At 42.7% G+C, this 27,039-nt stretch overlaps 1 protein-coding gene across 2 annotated transcripts in view; it reads left to right on the plus strand.

Annotated features, from left to right (window-relative positions):
• SPINK2 (serine peptidase inhibitor, Kazal type 2) overlaps positions 1 to 21,083 on the plus strand; it is a 35,972-nt gene extending 14,889 nt beyond the window's left edge. For both annotated transcript variants that reach the window (XM_030192472.1, XM_030192473.1), the window contains exons 2-5: positions 2,901 to 3,005; positions 8,306 to 8,343; positions 18,275 to 18,384; positions 20,877 to 21,083. In XM_030192472.1, the coding sequence (XP_030048332.1) occupies positions 2,906 to 3,005; positions 8,306 to 8,343; positions 18,275 to 18,384; positions 20,877 to 20,922 (294 nt within the window). In that variant the 5' untranslated portion in view covers positions 2,901 to 2,905 and the 3' untranslated portion in view covers positions 20,923 to 21,083. The remainder of the gene's footprint in view (positions 1 to 2,900; positions 3,006 to 8,305; positions 8,344 to 18,274; positions 18,385 to 20,876) is intronic.
• Positions 21,084 to 27,039: the final 5,956 nt, after the last annotated feature.

Below are 27,039 nucleotides of genomic sequence, written 5' to 3' on the forward strand. Positions count from 1 at the left end.
CGCTTTCCTAGCCGCAGCAGCACACTGAGCAGAAGGTTTCAGCGTATCATCGACGACGACACCCAGATCCCTTTCTTGATCCGTAACTCCTAACGTGGAACCTTGCAAGACGTAGCTATAATTCGGGTTCCTCTTACCCACATGCATCACTTTGCACTTGTCAACATTGAACTTCATCTGCCACTTGCACGCCCATTCTCCCAGTCTCGCAAGGTCCTCCTGTAATCGTTCACATTCCTCCTGCGACTTGACGACCCTGAATAATTTTGTGTCATCGGCGAATTTAATTACCTCACTAGTTATTCCCATCTCTAGGTCATTTATAAATACATTAAAAAGCAACGGACCCAGCACAGACCCCTGCGGGACCCCACTAACTACCCTCCTCCACTGAGAATACTGGCCACGCAATCCTACTCTCTGCTTCCTATCTTTCAACCAGTTCTTAATCCATAATAGTACCCTACCTCCGATTCCATGACTCTGCAATTTCTTCAGGAGTCTTTCGTGCGGCACTTTGTCAAACGCCTTCTGAAAATCCAGATATGCAATATCAACCGGCTCCCCATTGTCCACATGTTTGCTTACCCCCTCAAAAAAAATGCATTAGATTGGTGAGGCAAGACTTCCCTTCACTAAATCCGTGCTGACTTTGTCTCATCAGTCCATGTTTTTGTATATGCTCTGCAATTTTATTCTTAATAATAGCCTCCACCATCTTGCCCGGCACCAACGTCAGACTCACCGGTCTATAATTTCCCGGATCTCCTCTGGAACCCTTCTTAAAAATCGGAGTAACATTGGCTACCCTCCAGTCTTCCGGTATTACACTCGATTTTAGGGACAGATTGCATATTTCTAACAGTAGCTCCGCAAGTTCATTTTTTAGTTCTATTAATACTCTGGGATGAATACCATCAGGTCCCGGTGATTTACTACTCTTCAGCTTGCTGAACTGACCCATTACATCCTCCAAGGTTACAGAGAATTTGTTTAGTTTCTCCGACTCCCCCGCTTCAAATATTCTTTCCGGCACCGGTGTCCCCCCCAAATCCTCCTCGGTGAAGACCGAAGCAAAGAATTCATTTAATTTCTCCGCTACGGCTTTGTCCTCCTTGATCGCCCCTTTAACACCATTTTCGTCCAGCGGCCCAACCGACTCTTTGGCCGGTTTCCTGCTTTTAATGTATCTAAAAAAATTTTTACTATGTATTTTTGCTTCCAACGCTAATTTCTTCTCAAAGTCCTTTTTTGCCCTCCTTATCTCCGCTTTGCATTTGGCTTGGCATTCCTTATGATCTATCCTGTTACTTTCAGTTGGTTCTCTTCTCCACTTTCTGAAGGATTGTTTTTTGGCTCTAATGATTTCCTTTATCTTACTGTTTAGCCACGCCGGCTGACGTTTAGTCTTTTTTCCCTTTTTTCTAATACGTGGAATATATTTGTCCTGAACCTCCAGGATGGTGTTTTTAAACAGCATCCACGCCTGATGCAAGTTTTTTACTCTGCGAGCTGCTCCTTTCAGTCTTTTTTTCACCATTTTTCACCATTTTATCAGCGCCCATTAGCTTGTTGAGCTTGTTAAATTATGCACAGTTATAGAATCTGCACTGATTTCAGCACCAATCTTTAGGCACGCTACTGTATATAGAATCAGTGAGTAAGTGGCCAGGCTTATTGCAGAAACGGGAACGCATATAAGTCTGTCCTATTTCTAAGCCTAGGGAGTATGGACTATATTGGACAGTTGCCATTGTTGCTTCTTTTGATTATGGACTGCTTTGCCTGGATTTGGTGCTGGTTGATAATGTTTTTGAAATTGTTTTTTTTGTTATGTATGTAATTTTTATGTATGTTTCTTTTGTTCGCCACCCTGAGTAAGGGCAGGTTGTAAATAATAAATCTAAATCTGACTGGTTACATGGGAAGAAGAGGTGACTGGACAGAGCATGGGTGAAAATTGGGTATGGACTTCATATTGCAGTTAGTGGACAGTAAATATATACACTGTCAAATGTGCACTTAACACTGGTATACTTAATACCACCAGAAGTGGCATTAGGTGAATCCATTCTAATTGTGCTTCACATTAACATGCCATCAGGAATCTGTGCAGTTACTGCAGGGGGAATGCTGGACACAGAGGCCAATCAAAACTGCCACTAACTGTCCGAAAGCTTTCGGCCAAAACCAAATCAGCAGCCAAAGATGAGCTGAAATATTAGTTCAATATAGGGTGTTAACAAGGTAATTTCCTATTCCCTTCCCAATGCTCGGAGAACGCACAAAACAAAGCCACCCTTACAGCTGCAAACCAGCTCGGATCTGGCATTAGGGTGTATTGAATTTAGAAGTAGAAGGAAGCCTCTAAGCCCTGGGAGTGCGAAACACATGTGTGTGAGTCCAAGCAAAGCCGAAAATTAAAGCACACGTTGGCGCCTATTTTCTGCACTTAAATTATAAGCCTTCAGTGAAAAATAAATTTGAAAGGCCTATATTTAAAGGTGCAGAGGAACAGCACCAATGTATGCTTCACTTCCGGGTTTGCCTGCCACATGCGCACAAGAGACACGCTTACTTATGCACGTTCCTCCCCCTTACTTTTGGTCTTACATTGTGCATGTTATTTGCATGCAATTAGTGTTGAGCATCGGGGACCTATATTTCTGCATGGTTCCTGTGCTATTCCTGGACACTGTTCGCTATAGTGCTGGAGTTCTGAGCATCGGCCCATAAGAAGTGTGAGTTTAGGCTGGACAAGTGACATTAAAAATTCAGTCTAGCTTCAGCTGTAGAGGTCTCTGAGGTGCAAGCAAGCTTAGCAATGTGGCTGAACCTGCTGCAGAATACTGTGCACTTGTGACATAAAATAATCTGTACAAATGTTTGGAATGTTTCAGGGATTATGAACTCTAGAACCCTGGCACCAGATGGAAAGTATCACTCAGGAGTCCCTCCAAGCATGAAGCAGCTACTTCTCTGTACCTTGTTCATCCTTACCACAGGTATGGCTAAGTAAAGAAAGTGAAGGGCTGGATGGTCTCGATCAGTGCATTTTGTCTAGCAAAAAAGGTGCTGGTACTCAAATGCCAGGCCACCCTTCAGGGGTGGAGTGATCATTGATGGACCCACCCTACAATATGCCCCTGCAACCAGTCATACAATCTATGACAAGGCAGAATTTGAATGTAGAACCTGAGCTCTTTCATTAAAATATGAGAACCATGGGTCAAGTTTAGCAGGCAGTGGAAAAGGTGCCAGTACTCAGTACCCTCAAGTACCCCCCTCAAAAAAGCCCTGGTCTCGATGCTTCTCAGTTGTTCCAGACATCCTTAGTTTCTGATAATCTTCCATCTACACTTGTGATGACATTTGCTTTGTGTTGTGAATGTTTAGGCTGTAACGCCTCTATTTTTCCAGATGTTTCTTGGTTTGTTTACTGGCCTTGTGGCTTCAAGCCCTCTAAGCTGAAGCTCAGTTTTTTTCATTGTTTTCCTTCTAAGTGTTTACTTAAATATCAGGGGAACAGCTATATTTTGGGATAGCCAGTTCATTTGAAGCTGCTCCTTTCTGATACATTGCCTGCTTGCGTTTTTTTTGTTTTTTTTTTGCTTCTGAGTGTAATGATTAGCATTATGGATTCTTTTTTGTTCTGCTGTTTTCTCTTGTTTATGTTTATGGGCTTTTGACTACCTTTGACATTTTTCTGTTTTTCTTGTCTGTCCTCTTTATTGTGGTCTAACGGGACTTTCCAACAGTTTCTTTTTTTTTCTAGTATTATTAATTGCAATTTTCTTTTTCATGATATTTCTGTTGGTGGATGTTATTTCTGATTATTGTATTGCTATAATTGATTAATTTGAAACTTACTAAATCATTTTAAAAAATAAAGGGTATCTCACTGTTCTCAGCATGGCTACTAGACACAGAACTGCCAAGGGGGTCCAATTTTTGAGAGGGAGATTTTTTTTCCCGAATCTTTATTGATTTTCAATGAACATACAATAGAACGAGAGGGATATTTTAGAACATGCCCCAGTCCTGCCTAACTCCACCCCCAGACCTGCCTCCTAGCTTCACCCCTGTAATACCTCAACCCACAGCCATTTCAAGAATACCTTATTGGCACTGATGAATACTGGGATGGAGGAGAACTACAAATAACTGTTTCCCCTATTCTTACTGCCATCTCCTCTCGACTCTTCCTTCAATTTAGCTTCCCTATCAGTCACTTTCCCCATCTTAGGATGTCTTACGATTAAATTTACAGATGAAACAAAACTATTCAAGTTTGTTAAAACATGTGCGGACTGTGAAATATTGCAGGAAGACCTTAGGAAATTGGATGGCTGGGCATCCAAATGGCAGATGAAATTTAGTGTGGACAAGTGCAAGGTGATGCACGTTGGAAAGAATAATCCGAATCATAGTTATCTGATGCTAGGGTCCACCATGGGGGTCAGCACTCAAGAAAAAGATCTAGGTGTTGTAGATAATACTCCGAAATCTTCTGCTCAGTGTGCGGCAGCTGCCAAGAAAGCAAACAGGATGCTAGGAATTATTAGGAAAGGGATGGTGAATAAGACCAAAAATACTATAATGCCTTTGTATTGTTCCATGGTGCGACCGCACCTTGAGTATTACGTTCAGCTCTGATCGCCTTATCTCAAAAAAGATATAGCGGAATTAGAAAAGGTTCAAAGAAGAGCAACCAAAATGAAAAAGGGGATGGAACTTCTCTCGTATGAGGAAAGGCTAAAAGAGATTAGGGTTCTTCAGCTTGGAAAAGAGACGGATGAGATGAGATATGATTGAGGTCTACAAAATCCTGAGTGGTGTAGAATGAGTAGAAGTAAATCAATTTTTCACTCGTTCCAAAAGTACAAAGACTAGGGGACACTCAAGGAAGTTACATGGAAATACCTTTACAACAAATAGGAGTAAATATTTTTTCACTCAACGAATAGTTAAGCTCTGGAACTCTTTGCCAGAGGATGTAGTAACAGCGGTTAGCATATCTGAGTTTAAAAAAGGTTTGGACAAATTCCTGGAGGAAAAACCTATAGTCTGTTATTGAGACAGACAATGGGGATGCAACTGCTTGCTCCGGGATTGGTAGCATGGAATGTTGCTGCTAATTGGGTTTCTGCCAGGTACTTGTACTAGGCTAGATGGATCATTGGTCTGACCCAGTATGGCTACTCTTATGTTCTTATGTATAAGTATTACACTAGACCCTAGAACACCAATACAATTACTGTTGAGAAACTACAACAAGTGGGGCTACTATAGATCCCTGCACAGCAACCATATGCTTAGCATGCAGAATACAGACAGACCCTCTCTGATAATAATAGACCCTATCTTAGAAAGAAATGCAGTGGACAGGCAGCTGATGAGTAATCCTGAACCCAAGGGTGTATTGGGAAGTCCATCCTTGAAAGGGGCCTCCCTGAGTCCTCCTGCAAGAACGCTTCCACCTCAGCCAAGTTTACTGGTTCATTCTGGAACTCTTGAGAAGCAAACTCCTGATGATGGACATGCTTCCCAGACCCCATTGCTGATTCCTAAGGAGGTACCTTTTCCATCTGACAGCCATACGTATCTCCTATTTCTGATAAAAAAAAAGTAACTTTAAAGGACATTTGGTCTGTGATATCTAGAACTGAGACTTTACTTAGGGATGTAATCCCTCAGCTTTGTCAATTTTCCTCAGACTCAGTCCTTAAGTTTAAAGAAGTGGACAAAAATTATTTACAATTATCTTCATAAGCTAGTTCTATGGGAAATAAATTGTCCATACTTCAAAACGTTAATCTCTCTGCAATTAAGGAGTCTCTCTTCTTGCGTCACAACTTTGTTATAACTTCCCTCTTTGTTTCCTGTCAGGTTAACTTCTACTAGAAATAGAATCTTCATAAAATCTTGAAGACTTGTTTAATTAAACTAGTTTTGGTTTTCTGAGCCTTAATTTCTCTTTTTTTTAAATCTCTGTTTCATTAGAACTGTTTTAATTTTCTGTGTTGTGTTTTACCTTTGTTATCAGCATTGTTTGTATTTATGTTATTAATTTACATTTAGTTCTTATTTAGTGATTGTACCATATTTGTTATCTTTAATTATATTTTGTTCAAAATGTTATTGTAAACCGCTTTGACACTTTATTGACTTAAGTGGTATATCAAATCAAATCATACCTTTGGCCTATTCTCACTCTCTGTAAGGCCAGGGGTTCTCAGGACACACCCAGCCAGCAGGTTATTCAGGATAACCCACAATGAAGTAGAGCGTGCATATTTCATTCATGCATATTATTTGCGGATATCCTGGAAACCATACAAACTAGATGTGACCCGAGGACAGGGTTAAGAACCCCTGTTCTAGGCTATGACTCTGCAATTTTCATTCTAGTCACACTGGGGTCCTTTTACTAAGCAGCAGTAAAAAGTGGCCTATGGTAGTATAGGTGCGTGTATTAGACGCGCTCCGGGCCAGTTTTTACCGCATCTACAAAACATGGCTTTTTTTTTTTTAATGGGACGGGAAAGGGCCTGCAGTAAAAATGAAACCAGTGTGCGCCCAAAACTGGCCTGCGCCCTTAATGCCACCCATTGATCTAGCAGTAGAGGCTCATGCGCTACACATGCAGTGACTGGTCGGCATGCGCCGGTTACTGCCAGAGGAAATAAATAAATAATTCAGTCACGTGTTATGGGCGCGCACCAAATCTGAAATTACCGCCAGGAAGGCACAATGGCCTGGCACTAGTCTCATTTGGGCGTGTGCTGCACAAGCGTAGAGCATACTGCGACTTAGTAAAAGGGCCCCACTATCCACTGTACCAGGGCACAGATGCACCTCTACCTTGTTAAAAGATAAATTAAGTTCCCTTATCTGTTTCCATTGCACAGTGTAAGGTCTCCACCACCAGGAGACTCTTGAGTCCCTCGGCCCTTTAGCTGAGCTGTGTGCTGTAATCCACTGCTAAAGAGCACACGGCAATCTGCAAGGTCAGATCATTATACTTTATTGTAATCCCTTTGTGTAAACTGCTCCTCCAAAGGTAGTTCCCACCACAGCATTTCTCAAGAAGCATAGCAGTTCAACAGCGTAGTATTCAAAACAAAACAAAATTTAAAAAAATTAAAAAAAAAAGGTTCCAAAATCTCAGCAGTTCAAATAAGAAGTTATGCAAAGCAATTCTTCAAACAAAGTAGCTCAAAAATGACAAACTCCCAGCAGTTCATGTATAGCAGGTATGCAAAGTAATTCTCCAAACACAGTAGCTCCAGAAAGGGTTCAAACCCTCCCCAGCAGTTCGTGTCAGCAGTTAGACAAAACAATTCCCCAAACACAGCAGTTCAGAAAGGGTTCAAACTCCTAGCAGTTCATGTATAGCAGTTATGCCCAAAACCACCACTCCTCCTCTCTCCCTTTCAAAAGAAATCAACCTAGGGAGAGTGGCAAGGGTCCCTCCCCAACCAGGCCAGCATTATACCCTGACCACCACCCGCATGACCCTTCCGTGGTAAACCTGATCTCGCAGCTCCCCTCATGGGATAGCCACCTTTTCCCTTCTTCTACTAGGCTCTCCTCCCGAGTAGCCCTCTCCTGTTTCACCTCCTTTCCTTTCAGTTTAATCAAAGCAGCAGTCTCCATCGGCTCCTCTTGCTCTAGTTCCCCCCACTTGTCTTCCCCTTGCCAGTCCATAGGTTCCTCCCCACACCCATTGCTCAGCTGCTCTCCATTTGCTTGATTGGGCAGGTTCAGAACTCCTTCCCTCATCCTGGCTCTCTGGGACAGGTTTTTCCAACTCCCTTCTCCTGACCTCCTCTGGGGGCTGTTGGGGATTAAAGTCCCTATTTCTACCATGGGACCTACTCAGGGGCTGCTGGGAATTGTAGTCTTTTCCTTTTCTCCAATCCCCCGGGGGAAAAGCCTCCTTCCTTTCTCTACCCAGTCTCCCTCCCTCTCGAGCCTCCTCATTCCCCCATGTGCCTTCATTCTCCCTCTCACCCTCATATTCCTCACAACAGTAAGCATATATCCATAAAATATGGTGCTGCACACCCTGAGGAGAGAATATTTTAATAAAATGTAATGTTACTGATGGCTTGTTAAACCTATGAAACTGTTTCTTAGGTCTTCTGCGCACAAGGATAAAGTACATTGTACAATATTAAATCAAAAAATGTCTTGGTATGTGTTGAAACTCTCGTAGCAGCATCTACAGAAATGATCTTTGCAGTATTGTGAAGTACTGTGATGAAATATCAACATTCTCTTTCTTTCTAACCTTTTCTAGGGATCATCTTTGTACCTAAGACTGAAGGTTACTTAACAGTAAGTAAACATTAAAATGCCCTTCACTTTTCTGAATATACAGACTGCTGAAAGGTGAGATTGCTCAAGCAGGTGCTTTATTCCTAACCAAGGGGTTGATGCAGCAGAAGTTCATAGATGTTGGTGCACAGCTCAAATGAAAGCTTCCTGCATTGGCCCAGTAATGAATAGAGAAGATGTACATTCATTTGAAATCACCCAGGATATGTCGTTTCATGCCATTGTATGAACATAAGAATGTAAGGATAGCCATACTGGGTCAGACCAATGGTCCATCTAGCCCAGTATCCTGCTTCCAGCAGCAGCCAATCCAGGTCACAAGTACCTTGCAGAAACCAATTTGTAGCAACATTCCAATTAGTAGCAGCTAGCAATCCCAGGGCAAGCAGTGACTTCCCCATGTCTATCTCAATAGCAGACTATGGACTTTTCCTCCATGAACTTGTCCAAACTTTTTAAAACCCAGATACGCTAACCACTGTTACCACATCCTCCAACAACATTGAATGATAAACATTTCCTCCTATTTGTTTTTAAAAATTTCCATGTATCTTCATTAAGTGTCTCATAGTCTTTGTACTTTTTGAAAAAGTAAAAAAATCGATTCACTTCTTGTTCTACACTACTCAGAATTTTGTAGACCTCAATCATATCTTCCATCAACCATCTCTTTTCCAAGCTGAAGAGCCTTAACCTCTTTAGCCTTTCCTCATATGAGAGGAGTTCCATCCCCTTTATCATTTTGGTTGCTCTTCTTTGAACCTTTTCTAATTCTGCTATATCATTTCTGAGATGCAGCAACCAAAATTGAATGATATACTCAAAGTGAGGTTGCACCATGGAACAATACAGAGGCATAATATTCTTGGTCTTATTTTGTATCCCTTTCCAAATAATTCCTAGCATCCTCAAGGTGAGGTTGCACCATGGAGTGTCACAGAGGCATGTGAGGGGGTATACAGAACACTGCCCCTCACTCTTAAGAAGGATTCCTCAGGTATTGCGAGCCACTTTAAAACCCTTAGCCCAACCCAAGGAGGAAGTGAGATGGAAGGGGTGGAGCCAAAACCAGGAACTATAAAAGGCAGGGCCAGAGTGGGGTTAAAAAGGCCCAGAGATGAGTGAAGACCTACTGCATATACCCCATCAGGTACCTGTGGAAAGGAACTGCAACAATCAGGTAGATCAAGTGAAACTTGGACCTCGTAGCTTTGCATGTTGGATCTGGCCTGAGGCAGGCTGGCTGGTGAAATACTAAGAACTGTACTTATAATTTTGGGAAGAGTCAAGAAAAAGCATTTCCTTACCAAGAGACTAGTGCGTGCAGTATCCTGCAGGAGCAGGCCATGGAGGACATTCTTCTGTTCAAAGACTGGCTATTTCTCCTTCCCCTGTGAACTAAACAGGCCCCCCTTTCCCAACACCACTAATAAATACTAATTTCGCTCACCCTAAGCTACTGCATGGTGTCACTTTATCCGGACCCTGAGTCCGCCCATGCTCATGGTATCGCATACTATGGCAGTGGTGGGATTTGGAGCTTATCCTGCCAGAGGAAGCCAGGACTCATGACCTCCGGGACTCTGGACCTTTTACAGATACCATGCCAGAATATTGGGCAAGGACCCCCCTTTAAGGTAGCACTCCCATATTTCATAATAAAGAATGACTTCTTGTACAGGGTGGCCAAGGAAACCCTAGAGGGGGAAGAGGTAGAGCAACTGATAGTCCCTCAATCTTACCATAGGCAGGTCATGCAATTAGCCCACAGTCACCCGTTAGGAGGTCACTTGGGGGAGGAGAAGACCCAGGAATGGATTTTGGCTCTGTTTTTCTGGCTGAATGTATTCAAGCAAATTAATCTCTTTTGTCAGTCCTGCTCGATCTGCCAACTGAGTAGTCCTGCAAGGGTTCCACCTGCCCCTTTCATGCCCATGCCCATTGTCAATATCCCATTTGAAAGAGTGGTGAAGGACTTTATGGGATCCCTAGAACGTACCACCCATGGCAACAAGTATATCCTGGTTATGTTGGACTATGCCACTCGCTACCCAGAGGCCACTGCCCTGTTTAATTCATATCAACCCTGGACCTGACCAAGGAATATTGACAGGTACTCCTTACTTCAGCTGCTAAGGAAAAGATAGCCTTTTCCATACCCCAGGGTTTGTTCCAGTTTATTATGTTGCTGTTTGGCTTTCATAGAGCTCCAGCTACCATCTAGATCCTCATGGACCGCCTGCTTAAACCACATGGTTACTACATGGCTACTTACTTAGACGACATTGTTATCTACAGTAAGAATTGGAGGACCCATCTTATTCAGGTAGAAGCAGTATTGGATAGTCTACGGACTGCTGAGCTAACAGCAAATCTGAAAAGTGCTTCCTGGGAGGACAAGAAGTCCAGTACAAGTGAGACCCCAGATTGGGAAGATAGAAGGAATCACCCAGGTACCAGTACCTCAGATGAAAAACAGGTATGAGTCTCGGGCTCGTTGGTTATCACTAATGATTTATTATAACTATTAACCCACTTTCTGCAGAAGAAAGCTCCAGAAAAAATATACTGGACTGTAGAGCTGGAAGCTGCCTTCCAGACCCTGAAGAGGGACATTTGCTCAGAGCTGGTGCCAATCAGCCTGAACTTCAACCGGCCCTTTACTGTGTACATTGATGCATTAGAAGTTGGACTTGGGTCCGTTCTGTCCCAGGAAATGGATGGGGAAGACCACACGGTGGCCTATATTAGCGATAATTCTTTCCAAGAGAGGAGAATTATGCAGTAATTGAAAAGGAAACCCTAGCTATTAAATGGGTCCTGGAGACATCCCAATATTATTTAATGGGGCAACACTTCCTATTGGTCACCGGCCATCAACCCTTTCAGTGCATGACTCACCATAAAGACTCAAATGCATGCACTGTGCACTGGTTCCTCAGCCTCTGGCCTTTTAGCTTTTGGATGAGACATTGGGTGGCCCGAGAGCACGTTAATGCTGATTGTTGTCTCGAGAGATGGATCCTGATATTGCAGGCGCTCAACCAGGCATGGTTTTGGTGAGGGGGAGGGTATGTGAGGGGACATACATAACACTGCCCCTCACCCTTAAGAAGGATCCCTCAGGTAATATGAGCCACCTTAAAACCCTTAGCCCCGCCCAGGGAGAAAATGAGATGGGAGAGGTGGAGCCAAAACCAGGAACTATAAAAAGCAGGGCCAGAAGGTAGGAGTGAAGACCAACTGCATATGCCCCAGTAGGTACCTGTGGAAAGGAACCACAAGAGTCAGTTAGGCCATGTGAAACTTGGACCTTGTAGCTTTGCATATTGGATCCGGCCTGAGGCAGGCTGGCTGGAAAAGTACTACGAACTGCACTGATAACTTTGGGAACCAGACCAGAGTTAAGAAAAAATATTGACTTACCAAGAGACTGTAGTGCATGCAGTGGCAGGCCATGGAGGACATTCTTCTGTTCAAAGACTGGTTTTGCATTTGATTTCTCTGTTCCCTGTGACCTCAACAGGAACCTCTTACCCAACACCGTTAATAAATAGTAATTTTGCTCACCCTAAGCTGCTGCGTGGTGTCACATTATCTGGGCCCTGAGCCCGCCCTCGTTCACGGTATCACAAGGCATTATAGTATTCCTGGTCTTATTTACCATTCCTTTCCTAATAATTTGTAGCATCCTGTTTGCTGTAACCCAGTGGGGGGGTTTTGTACCTATGGCTCCAGAGGCGGTCCTGGGCTGTTTCGGGGGGGAGGGGAGCTTTGATGCCCATCGGGGTATCCTGGGGGAAGTCGCACTGTTTGCAACCTTCTCCAACACTGCCTAGCTGAGGAGCTCTGTTTCCCGGCCGGGAGCAAACTGCCGAATGGCCGGTATCATGCATGCGCAGTTCTGAACTTTGGATTTGGGGTTTTTTTTTTGAGTGGGCATTGCTTGGGCATATGTGTGCGGTGATGCAGAATTTATTTAGAGTGAACGTCTCTAGTTTTATAGAAGTTTTGATAGAGATTTATGATAAAAATCTGTAAACATCTTTAAATGTGTGTTTAAATTTATAGTGGAATCAACTACTAATGACCAAGAGGCTGTTGAAAGACTTATTGGTATTTAAGAAAACTTTGAAATGCCGTTTGTTTGGAGAAGCCTATGGGACTGTTACTGCATAGGACCACTTTGAGTATCTAGGACCTTTTTTGTTTTATTTGGACTGTTATTGTTGTGTATTTGTAATTATTGTATATTTTTTGTTTGTATTTTAATTATGTATGTTTTATTGTGCCCTGCCTTGGGTAAACTAATAAACCTGTAAACCTATATAGAGCATTACAGTAGTCCAATGAGCTAAAAACTAATTGCTGAACTACTGTACAAAACACTTCTTGTAAATACAGGTCTTTTAATTTGAAATACACTTGACAAAGTACCAAAGAGATGTGCTTTTGTCCAGCCCCACCCTCTTCTAACATAATTCCTAGCACTTTGAGGGTTCTATATATAGTAAGATGCCTTTTCTCATAGCTACTTGTATTCCAAAATTATCCCCAAAACAGAATATGGTGGATTTTTATAACATTCAAAACCAAACCACTAGTAATAACCCAATCACTAACTCTATTCATACATTAAGAAGATTTCTTATATAGATGCTCCATCTGCATTTAAAGGTAACAAGTTGAATGTTGCCAGGATAGACTTAAAAAGAAAAACCAACACTCCTTACTATCTTGCCAAATGGAGACATATAAAATATTGAATAACATGGAGAGAGGGGAGCCTCGTGGGACTCCCCATTTCAACTTCTTACTCTGAGACCAGTCTCAACTGAATCGTACTTTATAGTTTCCATCAGACATGAAAAAATACAACCATTGTTCAAATAATCCAACCAGTCCAAGGTGCTGGCATCTCTCCACCATGTCAAATGTTACACTTAAATCTATCCAACTATATTTCCCTTATCTCACCAGTACTAAACTTTATCTAACAATAATAACATAAATTCTGTGCCTGATCCTTTCCTGAAGCCAGCCAATCCAACATCCATTACACTACCATCTAAATACTGGCTAATCTGAGCTGCTATCTCCTTCTCCTGCAATTTTGTCGTCATAGGCAAATTGGAAACTGGCCTAAAATTCTCGCAAGTGGTTCTCTTGTATACCCTGTTTCTTCAAGATAAGGGTCACCACTGCTTCTTTCAAGGATGTTTAAGTTTATTAAAACTAAATATACTGCTTGGCTTTGACAGAACACATCAAAATATACAGATGCTGGTACAACGCCTTGAGATAAGGAAGAATTTAGTAGATCCACAATCATTTTTAACTAAAAAGGTGGGATCTAGGTCAAGAGGCATAAAAGATGAGCTTAGAGAAGTTAATTTCTGTACTCGCTCCTCTGTAACCAAAGAGGAGTATAATACTGTTCCTAATGGATATGATCCAGATCTAAGATAGGATCCTGATCTATCTTTCCTTGATTGGAAAGGGAGATGGCCTTCAAATCAAAAACTGTTAAAAAAAATCTACCAAAACTTCAGCTGACAGATTAATAATCTTTTTTTAATTAATATGCAATATATATATACAATAAACAAAATCAAGCAAATAATCAGAATATACATTAGGAACAAATGTCATCAAGGCAAATATAGAAAAGACCAACAATGATAATAAATGGTGGTTGTGCAATTTTGCTACATCCAGTTAGTATATTATCAACTGTTCCATCTTTGTCTTTGCACAGACTGACTACGAACCAGACATGATTAAGTAGGCAAAATATTACATTAGCTTTTCATAGTTTTTATAATACAGAAAATATGGATTCTCACTCAATAATAGAATGTTTGTACGTTTGGGAAGCTTGCCAGGTGCCCTTGGCCTGGATTGGCCGCTGTCGTGGACAGGATGCTGGGCTCGATGGACCCTTGGTCTTTTCCCAGTATGGCATTACTTATGTACTTATGTACTGGAAGCCAGGGTCAGCTCAAAGGACTGTGGCTCCCTGAGCCAACTTTTGGTTTGACACCCTCCCATTGGCGCCTTCCTCTATCAGGCTATCCCCCTCTTCTCCGGCCTATGTTTAAAGGCAGTTTCCCCATTCTGAATACAGACAGAATTTCACCTAATGATACCTGCATCAGCCCCTGTGTGTTCCCTATGCCACGCCCCTGTGAAAACAGCAAGTTAATGTTAAAGGAGGGGTGGGCGCCGCAGAGAAAAGACACCAGGGCTGATGTGGGTAGTGTTAGGTGAAATGCTGTCTGTGTTTGGGAGGGGAAAACTGCCTTTAAAGGTAGATGGGGGGGGGGGGGGGGAAGGTGGCATGAGACAGAAAGAGGAAGGGGGCTCCCAGCTCTTCTTTTTCCCCTTCACACACAATGCTGCAAGGTAATCTCTAAACTGGCTTAACCTATAGGGCCAGTGACATCATAGGATCAGTCATTTGGCATCCTTTATCTCCAGCACCCTGGGTCAGAGCCTCACCTGGTACATAGGTTAAGCTGGTCCTGCTGGAAGCATGAAATGATGCATAAAATGATTGAAGTAATCAAGCAAACATTTTATGGGACTTCAAAATCCATACTGACAGACACTAGAATATAACACCTCAGACATTACTGCCATTGAAATGAGCCATGTTTGGTTTATTGATATTTCCATTCCAAGAGACAGTAATATGGAAGACAAGAAATTCAGAAAGGTCACAAAATACTGAGATTTGCAAATAGAAATTGCAAAGATTTGGAAAAAGAAATCAACAGTGGTACTGATTGTCATCGGGGCACTAGATGCAATACCACAAGGACTCTGAAGAAGTTGAGACTGTCTAAAACTGAAACAAATGACAATAGCCTGACTACAGACAGCAGCATTGTTAAGTACCTCATACATTATTATTAGATGCCACCTACAAGATTCCTAAGCCCTTGGATAGAACTCAAATCACCTGTGTGGGTCCTGCGGGCCATAAATGATCACCGTATGGTCATACTGGGATCTTGCTTTGCACAATTGGAAACAACTCGTCATAGTGCTTTTTTCTTTGTTGTTCCCTATCTTTGGAACTCAATATAAAGAAATTTAAATCACTGTTGAAAGCGTCGTTATTCAAGCAGGCCTATACTGGTGACTGAGAAGGCTCATTGGGCTCCTGGTGCCTGGGAGAGAGAGTGAGAAGAATGATTTTTTTTAACTGGTATGACTTTGTTAATTTGTTTTGGGTTCTGTTGTGAATGTAGATATCACTTTTCCTATCAAAATATTGTAGTTCCTTTCTTTTGCCCTTTGTTATTTTATGTTTGTTAATCGCTGTGTTCTGTTTGACAGTTAAGGCGGTATATCAAGTTACAAATAAATAAATGATGAAGGGAACCAGCCAACATTGTCTGCAACACACTATTTTTATTGTACACCGATGTGAATCTTTTCAGCAAAGCGCTTTATCAAATTTTAATAAACTAAACTAAATTATTTGTAAATTGTGGATAATAATCATAATATTAGTCACCACATGACACAAATGCCGGTAAATAAAGACTTGCATGGTCCATCCAATCTGCCCAGCAAGGCAGTCAGAGCTGCACCTGCCACTCTGTGCAGGTTGCTTTTCTTCATAAGTGAACACTGGTATCACAATCAAGGCAGCTGGCAATTTGTTACCATCTCAATCAAAACTCCATGCCGGTAGTCTGAAGAGTGGTTTATTATTACAGCCTCAGCATAATTACATTCATTATGATTACGATTAAACCAACAATCTAACCGTATTGCTCATTAAGAACATTTTACTCTCAGAATTTCAACCTTAAAATGTCTTCCCCTCCCCACAAAGAGATATATAACACCCACACTCATAGCGTGTGATATAAATGTGATATAAAATATGCATGCTTGATTCTGACCTATCTTTGCCATTTTTGGTGTAGTGCCTAAAGAAGTAGGGAAGGGACGTAGGTCAACCAAACACACATGGAGCTCCAGAGGTAGAATACATAAAGGTCTTTATTGTCAAAGCACAAATACAGTGGACTTGACACGGTCTCATGTTTTGGCAATCAATATGCCTGCTTCAGGAGTCTGTGTAGTTGTCGCAAAGTCTTTCCAAACAAATAAATAATTAAAAAAAACAATAGATACTGTGTAGTTGTCGCAACGTCTTTCCACAGAAATAAATAATTAAAAACCAACAAGTACAACAGTTGATTCAAATCGCCACATAAGACTACTATGTCCCTTTCCTACTTCGTTGGACAGTACTTTCTCTATAGGGTTCCTTCCTTGTTTATCAAGTGTCGGTTTGCCATTTTTTGAATAGACTGTAGACATCTGCCTAGGATTAGCCTTATTTCCCAACTTCTGGAGATGCCATTGAAGCCCAGTCCAGCCCATCCTGATCTGTCTTTACATTTTCAGGACATAAACTGTAGAAATCTGCCAAGTACTGGTTTTACATCCCAAATTGTTGGAGTACTGCTCCTGTCCATCATAGCACATCAAGAGCTATCAATGCCAGTCACCTATACTAGCCAAATTGAGGTTAATTCTATAAGACAGGCACAAACATTTACATGCCAGTAACATGTGTAAATGTTCAGAACACTAGAGTATACTCATACATGCCAGATACATGCATATCTTACATAGCATATATTTATAGGTGGACATACACATAGGCAAAGTTTGGGTGGTGTGTGGGCAGGGTGCACATTTACGCATGTCGTTTATCTAATATTATAAGTTATGGGCTAGATTCTATATATAGCATCTAAATCATTGGTGCTGAAAGAAATCCGCTTAAACGTTATTCTATAAGCCATGCCTACAGTTTAGTGCAGTTTTAAGTGTTATAGTCGTGCGTAAATTTAGGCACCACCATTTGCACCAATGAAAATGTGGTGCAAATGCCCGCACCTAAATTGTATGCGTAGAGCACCCTTATTCTGTAATTACGCATGTAATCAAAACTATGCCTCCATTCCACCCCGAAACACTCATGACCCTTTCCACGCCCCCTTTTTCAAGACACATATAACTTTTAGGTGTGGAGCTTGTGCCTAACTTTATGCGCGTATCATCCAATTAAATCTAATTAGTGCCAATAATTGATTGTTAAAAATCCAATTATTGGCACTAATTGGCTTGTTATCCTATTAAATTGTGCACACAAATTGGGACCGCAGCTAAATTTATGCACGCAATTTTTGGCGGCCTTTATGGAAACAGGGGGTATTTGTGCATTACCAGCTGGTAAGTGCACACACTTAACACCAGCTCTATGGTTGCTTAAGCACTTATGTGCATATATACTGAGTCATGCTAATATTCTGTAAGGGAGAGAGTTGCCTAGTTTTCTGTATAAAAGAGGCTCTAATTAGACAACCTCTAGGCATCTAAATGTTGGCACCCCTTTAAAGAATTGCCCTCATTACTTCCACCATACAACCAGACCTCATTAACCCCATTCTGGCCTGGTGTTAGACAAGTGGGTTCAAGGCAGAAATTAAGGCATGGGTTTGGCTGGTGCCAGATACCTTGCTGCTGTGCCTCAATTGCATAACACAGGTTAGTCAAAGGGGCCTCTTGTGAGGCTGGGGCCATGCTCTACCTGCTTTTGGTTGCCTGACTAATCAGAGAAATGCATTTTCTAAACCTTCACAAGAGGCTGAGAATCATATGCTGCACATTATAACCTATTACCAGTAACTTATTTTTACTGTTTTTGTAGATTCAATAGATGATGTGAAATGTTTGCATTTGGACCCTCTGGGCACCTATGTCTAGGTGCATAGTTATAGAATTATTCTCAATATGCTAGATCCGCCTTTGAAATTTTCACAGCATTTCCTGGGAGGTTTTAATTCATTGCTTCAGATTAATTCCCAAGTTTTCAAAATAATTTTTTTTTCTGTTACAGCCAAACTGTGAGCGGTATCCTTTGCCTGGATGTCCAAGGAACCTTAACCCAGTATGTGGAACGGATGGAGAAACCTATTCAAATGAGTGTATGCTCTGTTACTCAAACAGGTAATTGTATTTCTTACATACTTATCTATAAAGCCTTGGTAATATATTGAATAAAATGCATGATGTGTTTCTCAGATGAAAAGAAAAAATTATGGCTCATGACGCCCAACTCCTATTTATTAGTTCCCCCAGAGCGTCTACTCTTAACTAGAATAATGACGTTGCCTGCTCATTCATGCAGTCAGTAGCTTGGAAGGACAAGTCTTTATAACATGACATTCAGAATTAATACTACATATAATTAATCTGTTCTCCCTGCCTACATTCCCTGGATAGAAATTGGAAGACTAGATGCTCAGGAGAGTTGAGGGCTGGTCAAATGACAGTGGGAAGATTGATCCAATATATCTGAAAGAACAGCTAGAAAATGAGGGAGGGAGGCTTTGGAAACTCACATGCAATATTATTTGTAGTATGTTTAACAAGTTCATTGACCTAGAAGGGGTGGTTGCGGTAACTGAATCATGGCTCAGTGACAATCACGATGGAGTGGTTAACAAAGGACAGGATACATGAAAAGGTTTTATATGTTAGGGCCAAAATAAATATTATTGAGATGCCAAGAGGGGCATAATCGAAAGGGGCGCCCATGTTTTCCTGAGGACGTCCCGGCGAAGGGGCAGGGAAACCCGTATTATCGAAACAAGATGGGCGTCCATCTTTTGTTTCAACACCCAAATCTTGACATTTAGGTCGTCCCTAGAGATGGTCGTCCTTAGACTTGGTCGTTTCTGATTTCGGCGCTAATGGAAACTAAGGACGCCCAACTCAGAAACGACCAAATCCTAGTATCTATAAATGATGCTCAGAATTTGGTGCCATAAAAATCATCCCTGAACCATATTCTATATTGTGCACTCCAGGATTGGTGATCTTTATAGAATAGTACATAGCGCCGACATTCACGCTGAACTTCGGGCTCAAGGAGTTACATTAACTGAAACCAGGTGTAAATCCCAGCATGCAAGTTGGGCATAGATCCCTGAATTCTATAACACTGCACGCATTTTAAAGGGAAGACTCCTGACCTGCCCATGCCCCTCCAATGGTCACACTCCTTTTGCAGATCCACACAGAAACATTTCGGCCCTATTCTATAAATGGACGCATAAGTGTGTTTTCGTGCAGATCTGTAATATCTGCTTCATTTCAGCGCCTTGCATCTGTTAGAACACTTTTTTTCTGCGCCAAAAATTGGGCCCGGAAGTAGTGCCTAACATTCGACGCAATAAATAGAATTTCCCCCCATGTGCATAAGTATTCAAGCCTAAACACATATGCGTCTATATACTCAGTTATGCTAGTAGTATTCTATAAAGCAGGCTTGTCCAACCTTTTTATATCAGGGGCACCATTTTATATTTCGTAACATTTCAAAACACACATGTGCGCACATATGTACACACTCACACTCTCTCGTTCTCTCTCATGTACACCCCCCCCCCCAGCCTTCACCTCTGTCTGTTTCTCGCTCATGTACCCCCCCCCCCCAGCCTTTCTCTCTCATATACCCCCAGCCGTCACCCAGTGTATCTCTCTCTCTTACCCCCCAGTCTTCACCCAATCTCTCTCTCTCTCTCTTTTCCATGCCCCCATCCTTCACCCAATCTCTCTCTCTCTCTCTCTCTCTCTCTCTCTCTCTCTCTCTCTCTCTCTCTCTCTCATGTACCCCCTCCCCTGCCTTCACCCAGTCTATCCCTTCAGCTTGGCTTCAGCTGCAGATTCATACCGCAGGATTCCTGCTTCCCCTCCACAAACAATCTATTTGTGAATTTGAGCCGCATTGGCTTCGCAAGTTTCAGTTGCTCTTGAAACCATGAGACCAACCTGAACTTCCAGCACTACATGCCTCAAGCTCAGGGATAGATGAGTCATAGTGGGGAAGCAGGGATCCCATGGTAGAGATCTGTGTTTCACCACAATTGCTAAGTTGTACTTGGCGGGTTGGGCGTGGGCTGTACGTTGGACAAGCTTGCTATAAAGGAAAGCAGGTGCTTAGTTTCCATTATAAAATAGGCTCCAATCAGGCACCTAAATGTAAGCAGCCCTTTATAGAATTGTCCTCATTACCTCCTCCTTGTAACCAGACCTCACTAACCCCATTCAAGACTGGTGTCACAAGTGAGGATGAAGGGAAAAATTAGGGCATGGGTTTGATCAGTGCTAGATAACTTGCCCCCCCCCTAAAAAAAAATAAAGCCAGCCCTGCCATAACTTCTTTTGGCTGCCCTCATTTCAAATGCGGCACTAACTAGAAAAATTGAACTAAACCAGGGATGCAAGAGTTTAGGCCAGGTTTTCAGGATATCCCTAATGAATATGCATGAGAGAGATTTGCATGCAGTGGAGGAGGTAGATATGCCAATGCATGAAGGATATCCTGAAAACCTCCGCTGTTTCCAGCACGCAAAGCCTAAACTCCTGCATCCCTGAGGGTGAGGATCATATATTGTGTGTTGTAACCTATTAACTTGTTTTTACTCTATTTGTAGGTCCAATAGAAGGAATGTGAAAATTGTTACATATGGATACTGCTGATGTGATTTTATCAACCTATAAACACATGGAGACGTATGAATTATTTTTAACATAAGCAATAAGCTTGTTTAACGTTCAGAAAATGGTTTGTACCAACTTGTTTGAATAAATTTTAAACCACACAACAGTACCCTAGAAAGAATATGTACAGTTTCTCATCATCAGGACTGTGATATTAAATTGTGTCTAGTCAAGAATACTAAAGCATACGTGTTTGTGTATGTGTTTGTGAGGGGAGTGGAATCCATATCTATATTAATCTCTTTATAGCTATCTATCTGCACTTACACACACAAATATATACCACTGGCATAGCTAGGTGGGGCCACAGGGGCCTGGGCCCCCAAAATTTGCTCTGGGCCACTGGTTGGCTGGCAGGGGTCCCCAACCCCCACCATTTGAAGACTTCGTCCAGCGCTGGTCTGTGGCGGCGCCACCGAATTGCCTTCCCTTCTCTCTCTTCCCCTCATGTCGGGCACGCTGCTTTTAGTGAAATTGAGCATGTTCAGTTTCACTAAGAGGAGCACGCCGGATGTGAAGGGAAGAGACAACAGGGCAGGCAATGCGGTGGTGCTGGAGACCAGCACTGGACGAAGTCTTCAGATGGCAGGGGTTGGGGACCCCCGCCAGCCAAGATGTACAACAGCGGCAATGGGCAGCGAGAAGGTGGGGGGGGCCATGGCGGAGGGGGGCGGTAGAAGGGCGATGACCAAAATATGCCCCCCCACCTTGGACTCTATGCCCTCCCACCTCGAGGTCTGGCTACACCCCTGATATATACATATAGCCCATATACATTTCTGCCTGTTCCTTTAGTCCATTTAGAAGTGTCCCTACTCCTGGATTCTGGGCTGCAGCTAATGTCAAAACAAGTGTTACTAGTACCCTTGATTACTTGAGAGACAGTCAAGCAGATTTCTATATATATATTTTTACTCAAAGTCTTCCTGGGATTTGAGCATGCCAATATCAATACATGGTGAAGGTTAAACAGTATAAAATAAACCACTAGATTCACTTTTAAGATTACAGGAGGATGTGTTTATACAGTTTAACCATGGGTGTCAGTGCACAAAGAGGGGCATAATTGAACGAAAACGTCTATCTCCATGGGCGTTTATCTCCGAGAACGGGTCCGTGAAGGGGACCATATTTTCGAAAAAAATAGACGTCCATGTTTTATTCAACAATTTGTGAGCTGGGCGTTTTTGTTTTTCAGTGATAATGGAAAATGAAAGCGCCCAGCTCAAAAACGAATAAATCCAAGGCATTTGTTCATGGGAGGGGCCAGGAGTCGTAATGCACTGGTCCCCCTCACATGCCAGGACACCAACCGGGCACCCTGGGGGGCACTTTTACAAAAACAAAAAAAAAAGGTAAAAGAGCTCCCAGGTGCATAACACCCTTCCCTTGTGTGTTGAGCCCCCCAAATCCCCCTCAAAACCCACTGCCCACAAGTCTACACCATTACTATAGCCCTAAGGGGTGAAGGGGGGCACCTACATGTGGGTACAATGGGTTTGGGTGGGTTGGACGACTAAGCATTAAGCAGTACAATTGTAACAGGTGGGGGGGGTGGGCCTGGGTCCACCTGTCTGAAGTCCACTGCACCCCCTAACAACTGCTCCAGGGACCTGCATACTGCTGCCAGGGAGGTGGGTATGACATTTGAGGGTGAAAATAAAAAGTTGTGAAACATCATTTTTTGTGGTGGGAGGAGGGGGTTAGTGACCACTGGGGGAGTCAGGGGAGGTCATCCCCGATTCCCTCTGGGGGTAATCTGGTCATTTAGGGCACTTTTTGGGGCCTTATTCGTGAAAAAACAGGGTCCAGGAAAAGTGCCCTAAATTCTAGCTACAAACGCATACTTTTTTTCCATTATCGGCGAAAGGCGCCCATCTCTCCTTGGCCAATAACCACGCCCCAGTTCCACCTTCGCCACGCCTCTGACACGCCCCCGTCAACTTTGTACGCTTCCGCGATGGAGTGCAGTTGAAAACGTCCAAAATCGGCTTTCCATTATACCGCGTTATTCGTTTTTGTGAGATAAACGTCTATCTCCCGATTTGGGTCGAAATCTAGGCGTTTTTCTCTTTCAATTATAAGGTGGAAAGTGGTATTTCTATAGTTCACTGCTAGATTGTGGTACACATAGCTGCTGTTAACAAAACTATATGATTCAGTCACTAGGGGGCTCATTTTCAAAAGAGAAAACAGTCCAAAAAGTGGCATAAATCTGCATTTAGACGATTCTCTCACAAGAACGTCCAAATTGGTATTTTTGTAACTAATTTTTAATGTTTTTCTATGAAGTCCATCAGAAGTGTGTTCAAATCACAAGGGGGCGTGTCAGGGGTGTGTTAAGGGCAAGATCTATGTGTTCCTAACACGTGGACATTTTTCTGCCATAATAGAACAAAACAAAAACATTCGGGGCTATAAACTGAACATTTTGGTCTAGACCTGTTTTATTAACCAATAAGCAACAAAAAAGTGCCCTAAATGACCAGATGACCACTGGAGAAAATAAAGGATGACCTTCCCTTACTCCTCCAGTGGTCACTAACCCTTCCCACCCCTCAAAAATGTGATTTAAAACATTACTTACCAGCCTCTGTGCCAGCCTCAGATGTTATACTCAGGTCCATTAGAGCAGCATTCAAGTCCCTGGAGTAGTCTAGTGTTGGGTGCAGTGCACTGCAGACAGGTGGACCCATGCCCATAACTCCCCCTATCTGTTACACTTGTGGTGGAAACTGTGAGCCCTCCAAAACTCACCAGAAACCCACTGTATCCTCATACAGGTGCCCCCTTCACCCATAAGGGCTATTATAGTGGTGTACAGTTGGGGGTAGTGAGTTTTTTTTTTGGGGGGGGGCTGAACAGACAAAATAGCAATGGTGAGCAGTGTCCCTGGGAGCATTTATTTGAATTCCACTGCAGTGCCCCCTAAGGTGCTCCATTGCTCTTCTGGAATGTCTGTGTGGCCAGTCTACTAAGAATGCTGGCTCCTCTTACATGGCTTCATTTTGTGCATTTTTCACTTGGAATTTTTTTTTTTTTTTGAAAATGGACCAAAAAGATAAAACGTACAGAGCATGAGAACATCTAGCAAACAGCCATTTTTGAAAAAAAAAAAAAAAAAAAGACTTTTTCTGTTTTGAAAATGGCTATATTCCCCACTTGAATTTTGGACGTTTTTAGAAAAACGTCAAAAGTTGGACTTAATCGTCATATCAAAAATGCCCCTCCACGCCACACAGTAAGAAATAAAAAAAATGATTTGTCCCGGCCGTATGGGCGTGTGCCAAATACGAAATTACCACCAGCAGGGCACACTAGCCTGGCAGTAGTCTTGTTCTGGCTTGCACTGCAAGTGCATAGAGCCTACCCCACCTTTGTAAAAGGGCCCCTCAATTAAATAAGATAACAACGGTTGCCACTAGTAAGACCCAGCTGTGGACCTCACTTTCTAAATTGAATAGCAAGAGGTTCCAGTGCTAAAGGGAAGGCAAGGGGTGATCATGGCAGCCCTGATGTGTACTTTGAGAAAGGAAAATTTATGTGGGGATGAATCAAATTATTCCCTCACACTACAGCTGAAGGGGAAAGAGTATAAAGATTTTATCCAACCAATAAATTGTGGACCTACATTAATTATTGATATGGCCATGCAACCTTACCAAAAGCTTTCAAGTAATTGCACCAGTGTCATCATAAGATTTAAGGTAATGTAAAATATTAATATGGGGGGGGGGTCAATATTCAAACATTTTAATTGGCCAGAAATGGCTCCTGCCCATTTAAATCACTTGTCTGGGACTAATTGGGCATATTCAGCAGCACGTAACTAGATAGTGTCTCTAAAAATGCTCAGTTACTGCCCACAATTAGCCAGTTAAGTGCCGATATTCAACACTTGATAACTGCCCAAATAGCACCACACAGTATCTTTATAGATAGCGCTACTGAAAATGCCCGGTAAGTGCCCACAACTATTTTGTTAGTGTTATGGGGGCATAACCATCTCAAAGGGGCCCTTTTACGAAAGGGTTGACGCGTGCCAATCTCGACCTACCGCAGGAGCCCAGCGGTACTTACCACCCCCAGCGCACGCCATTTCAGGTGCCCCCCCAAAATGGCCGCACGGCAAGTGGTTCACTTACCGCACAGCCATTTCTTTTCCTGAAAAAAGACAGCCTTTTACCCTGCTAGGGGGGGGGGGGGCTCAGCGCATGTGAGAAACACACCCTTATGCTAGTGCAGGCCCCCTCTTACTGCAGCTTAGTAAAAGGACCCCTTAACCAGTAAAGGGGCACTTTTATTAAAAGGTGCCAAAAAGTGGCCTGCGTTGATGTAGGCGCGTATTTTGGATGCATGCAGGTTCATTTATCAGCACGCCTGGAAAAAAGGCCCTTTTTTGTGGCTGAAAATGGACATGAGGCAAAATTTAAATGAGCATGCATCCATTTTCAGCCTGGGACCTTACCACCCATTGACTTTGGCTTCAGCTGCAGAAGAAACAGTAGGATTCCTGCATCCCCACCACAACCTGGCTCTCTGCAAGCTTGAGCTGTGTGGTGCTGAAAGTTTGGGTTGTTTTCACGGTTTCAAGTCTCGTGATATAAATCCGAACTTCTGGCACAGCATGGCTCAAATTTACAGAGAAGAACCAAGTTGTGATGGGGAAGCAGGAATCCTGCTGTAAGCACCACAAGAATTGCAAAGCTTCCAAGGGCCAGAAAAAAAACACTTGGTGGGCAGATTGTGGTCCATGGGCTGTGGATTGGATAAACCTGCTGTAAACTGAGCAAGAGTCCTCCAATTGCATTGCCACCAGTGGGGGGGGGGGGGGGGGGGGGTTCAATATTGTGTGTTCAATGGCTAGAGACAGGCATGTTCTCTGGAGTCGCCCCCCCCCCCCCCCGCTAACAGAAATATAGGTGGACTGCCATTCAGCTTAAAGTAAACAGTGCTACCACCTCTGAAACTGCCCCACCCCAAAATCTACTCCCCCACAACTGCTTCATTACCCCACAAACTGCCCACTCTCAAAAACTACACAACTGCCCCTACCCTGAAAAACCACCCCACCACAATGGTTACCATCTCTCAAACTCTCTCCACCATCCCCTCTATGGACACAATACACGCACAAGACATAAGCACAGTTTGGAAAGAATTACATGAGCCATTCTCTGCATGCTTTCCCCACTTTTAACTCATTTGACCCTTTTTACCCTTTTTTTTTTAAGCTTTTGTGGTTTGATCTGGTTTATATACAAAGTTCCATTTTGCCTTATGATTTTTTTTTTCTTTGTCTAAGCATTTTTAATCAGAGTTACTAAATAAATACATGACAAAATTAAAAAAAAAGCATGTTCCTCATTTGCTGAAATGACATGTATTTTGTCCTTGGATTGTCTGTGTCAAGAAATATTTCTGAAAAATGCAGTACTTTTTTTTTTTTTTTTTTAATAGCAATCCAAGACTCTTGTGTTTTCAAGCAGTATCCAAAGACTGCACTGGTGGGGGAGGGGGCAGAACAAACTGGTATTGTATGCTAGGGGAGGGGCAAAGGGCTGATAAACTATACAAAGCTGGAACTCTGCTGCCTGTCCATAAGTCTTTGTGGAAAGCTGTAGTGGTGATTGCTAAGCAAAAGCTTAGAAAGAACAGATAATTGCCCAACTCAGTAACACACTGACATAGGCAGATTTCACACAGTATAGTAATCCTCTGTACTCATATCTAAGGGGGGGGGGGGGGGGGGGGGGGTTGGTACTACAGAAACCAAAGATTCTTTTTCCCACTGGTAATACCCAATGAAGCAATATGCCAAAGTGCAAAATATATGTATCTTTATTATATAATTATAATAATAATAATATTTAACCGCTCTCTTCTATTGGCCACCCTTAAGATGCCACCCGTATGCAAGCTTCTATTGGTAAGTTACTTGCTTTTCTTCTGGTGTCTCTGTTCTTATGCTCTTGATCCTACTGCTACTTCTCAATTCCTACTTTTACCTATCCCTGTTTTCTGGGGCAATTGCCCTTTGTACTATGGCCATAAAGTGCATTCTTCCCCCCCCCCCCCCCCCCCCCCCCCCACCCC

Source organism: Microcaecilia unicolor, chromosome 2 (genome assembly GCF_901765095.1).
Source record: "Microcaecilia unicolor chromosome 2, aMicUni1.1, whole genome shotgun sequence".
Classification (NCBI taxonomy): domain Eukaryota; kingdom Metazoa; phylum Chordata; class Amphibia; order Gymnophiona; family Siphonopidae; genus Microcaecilia; species Microcaecilia unicolor.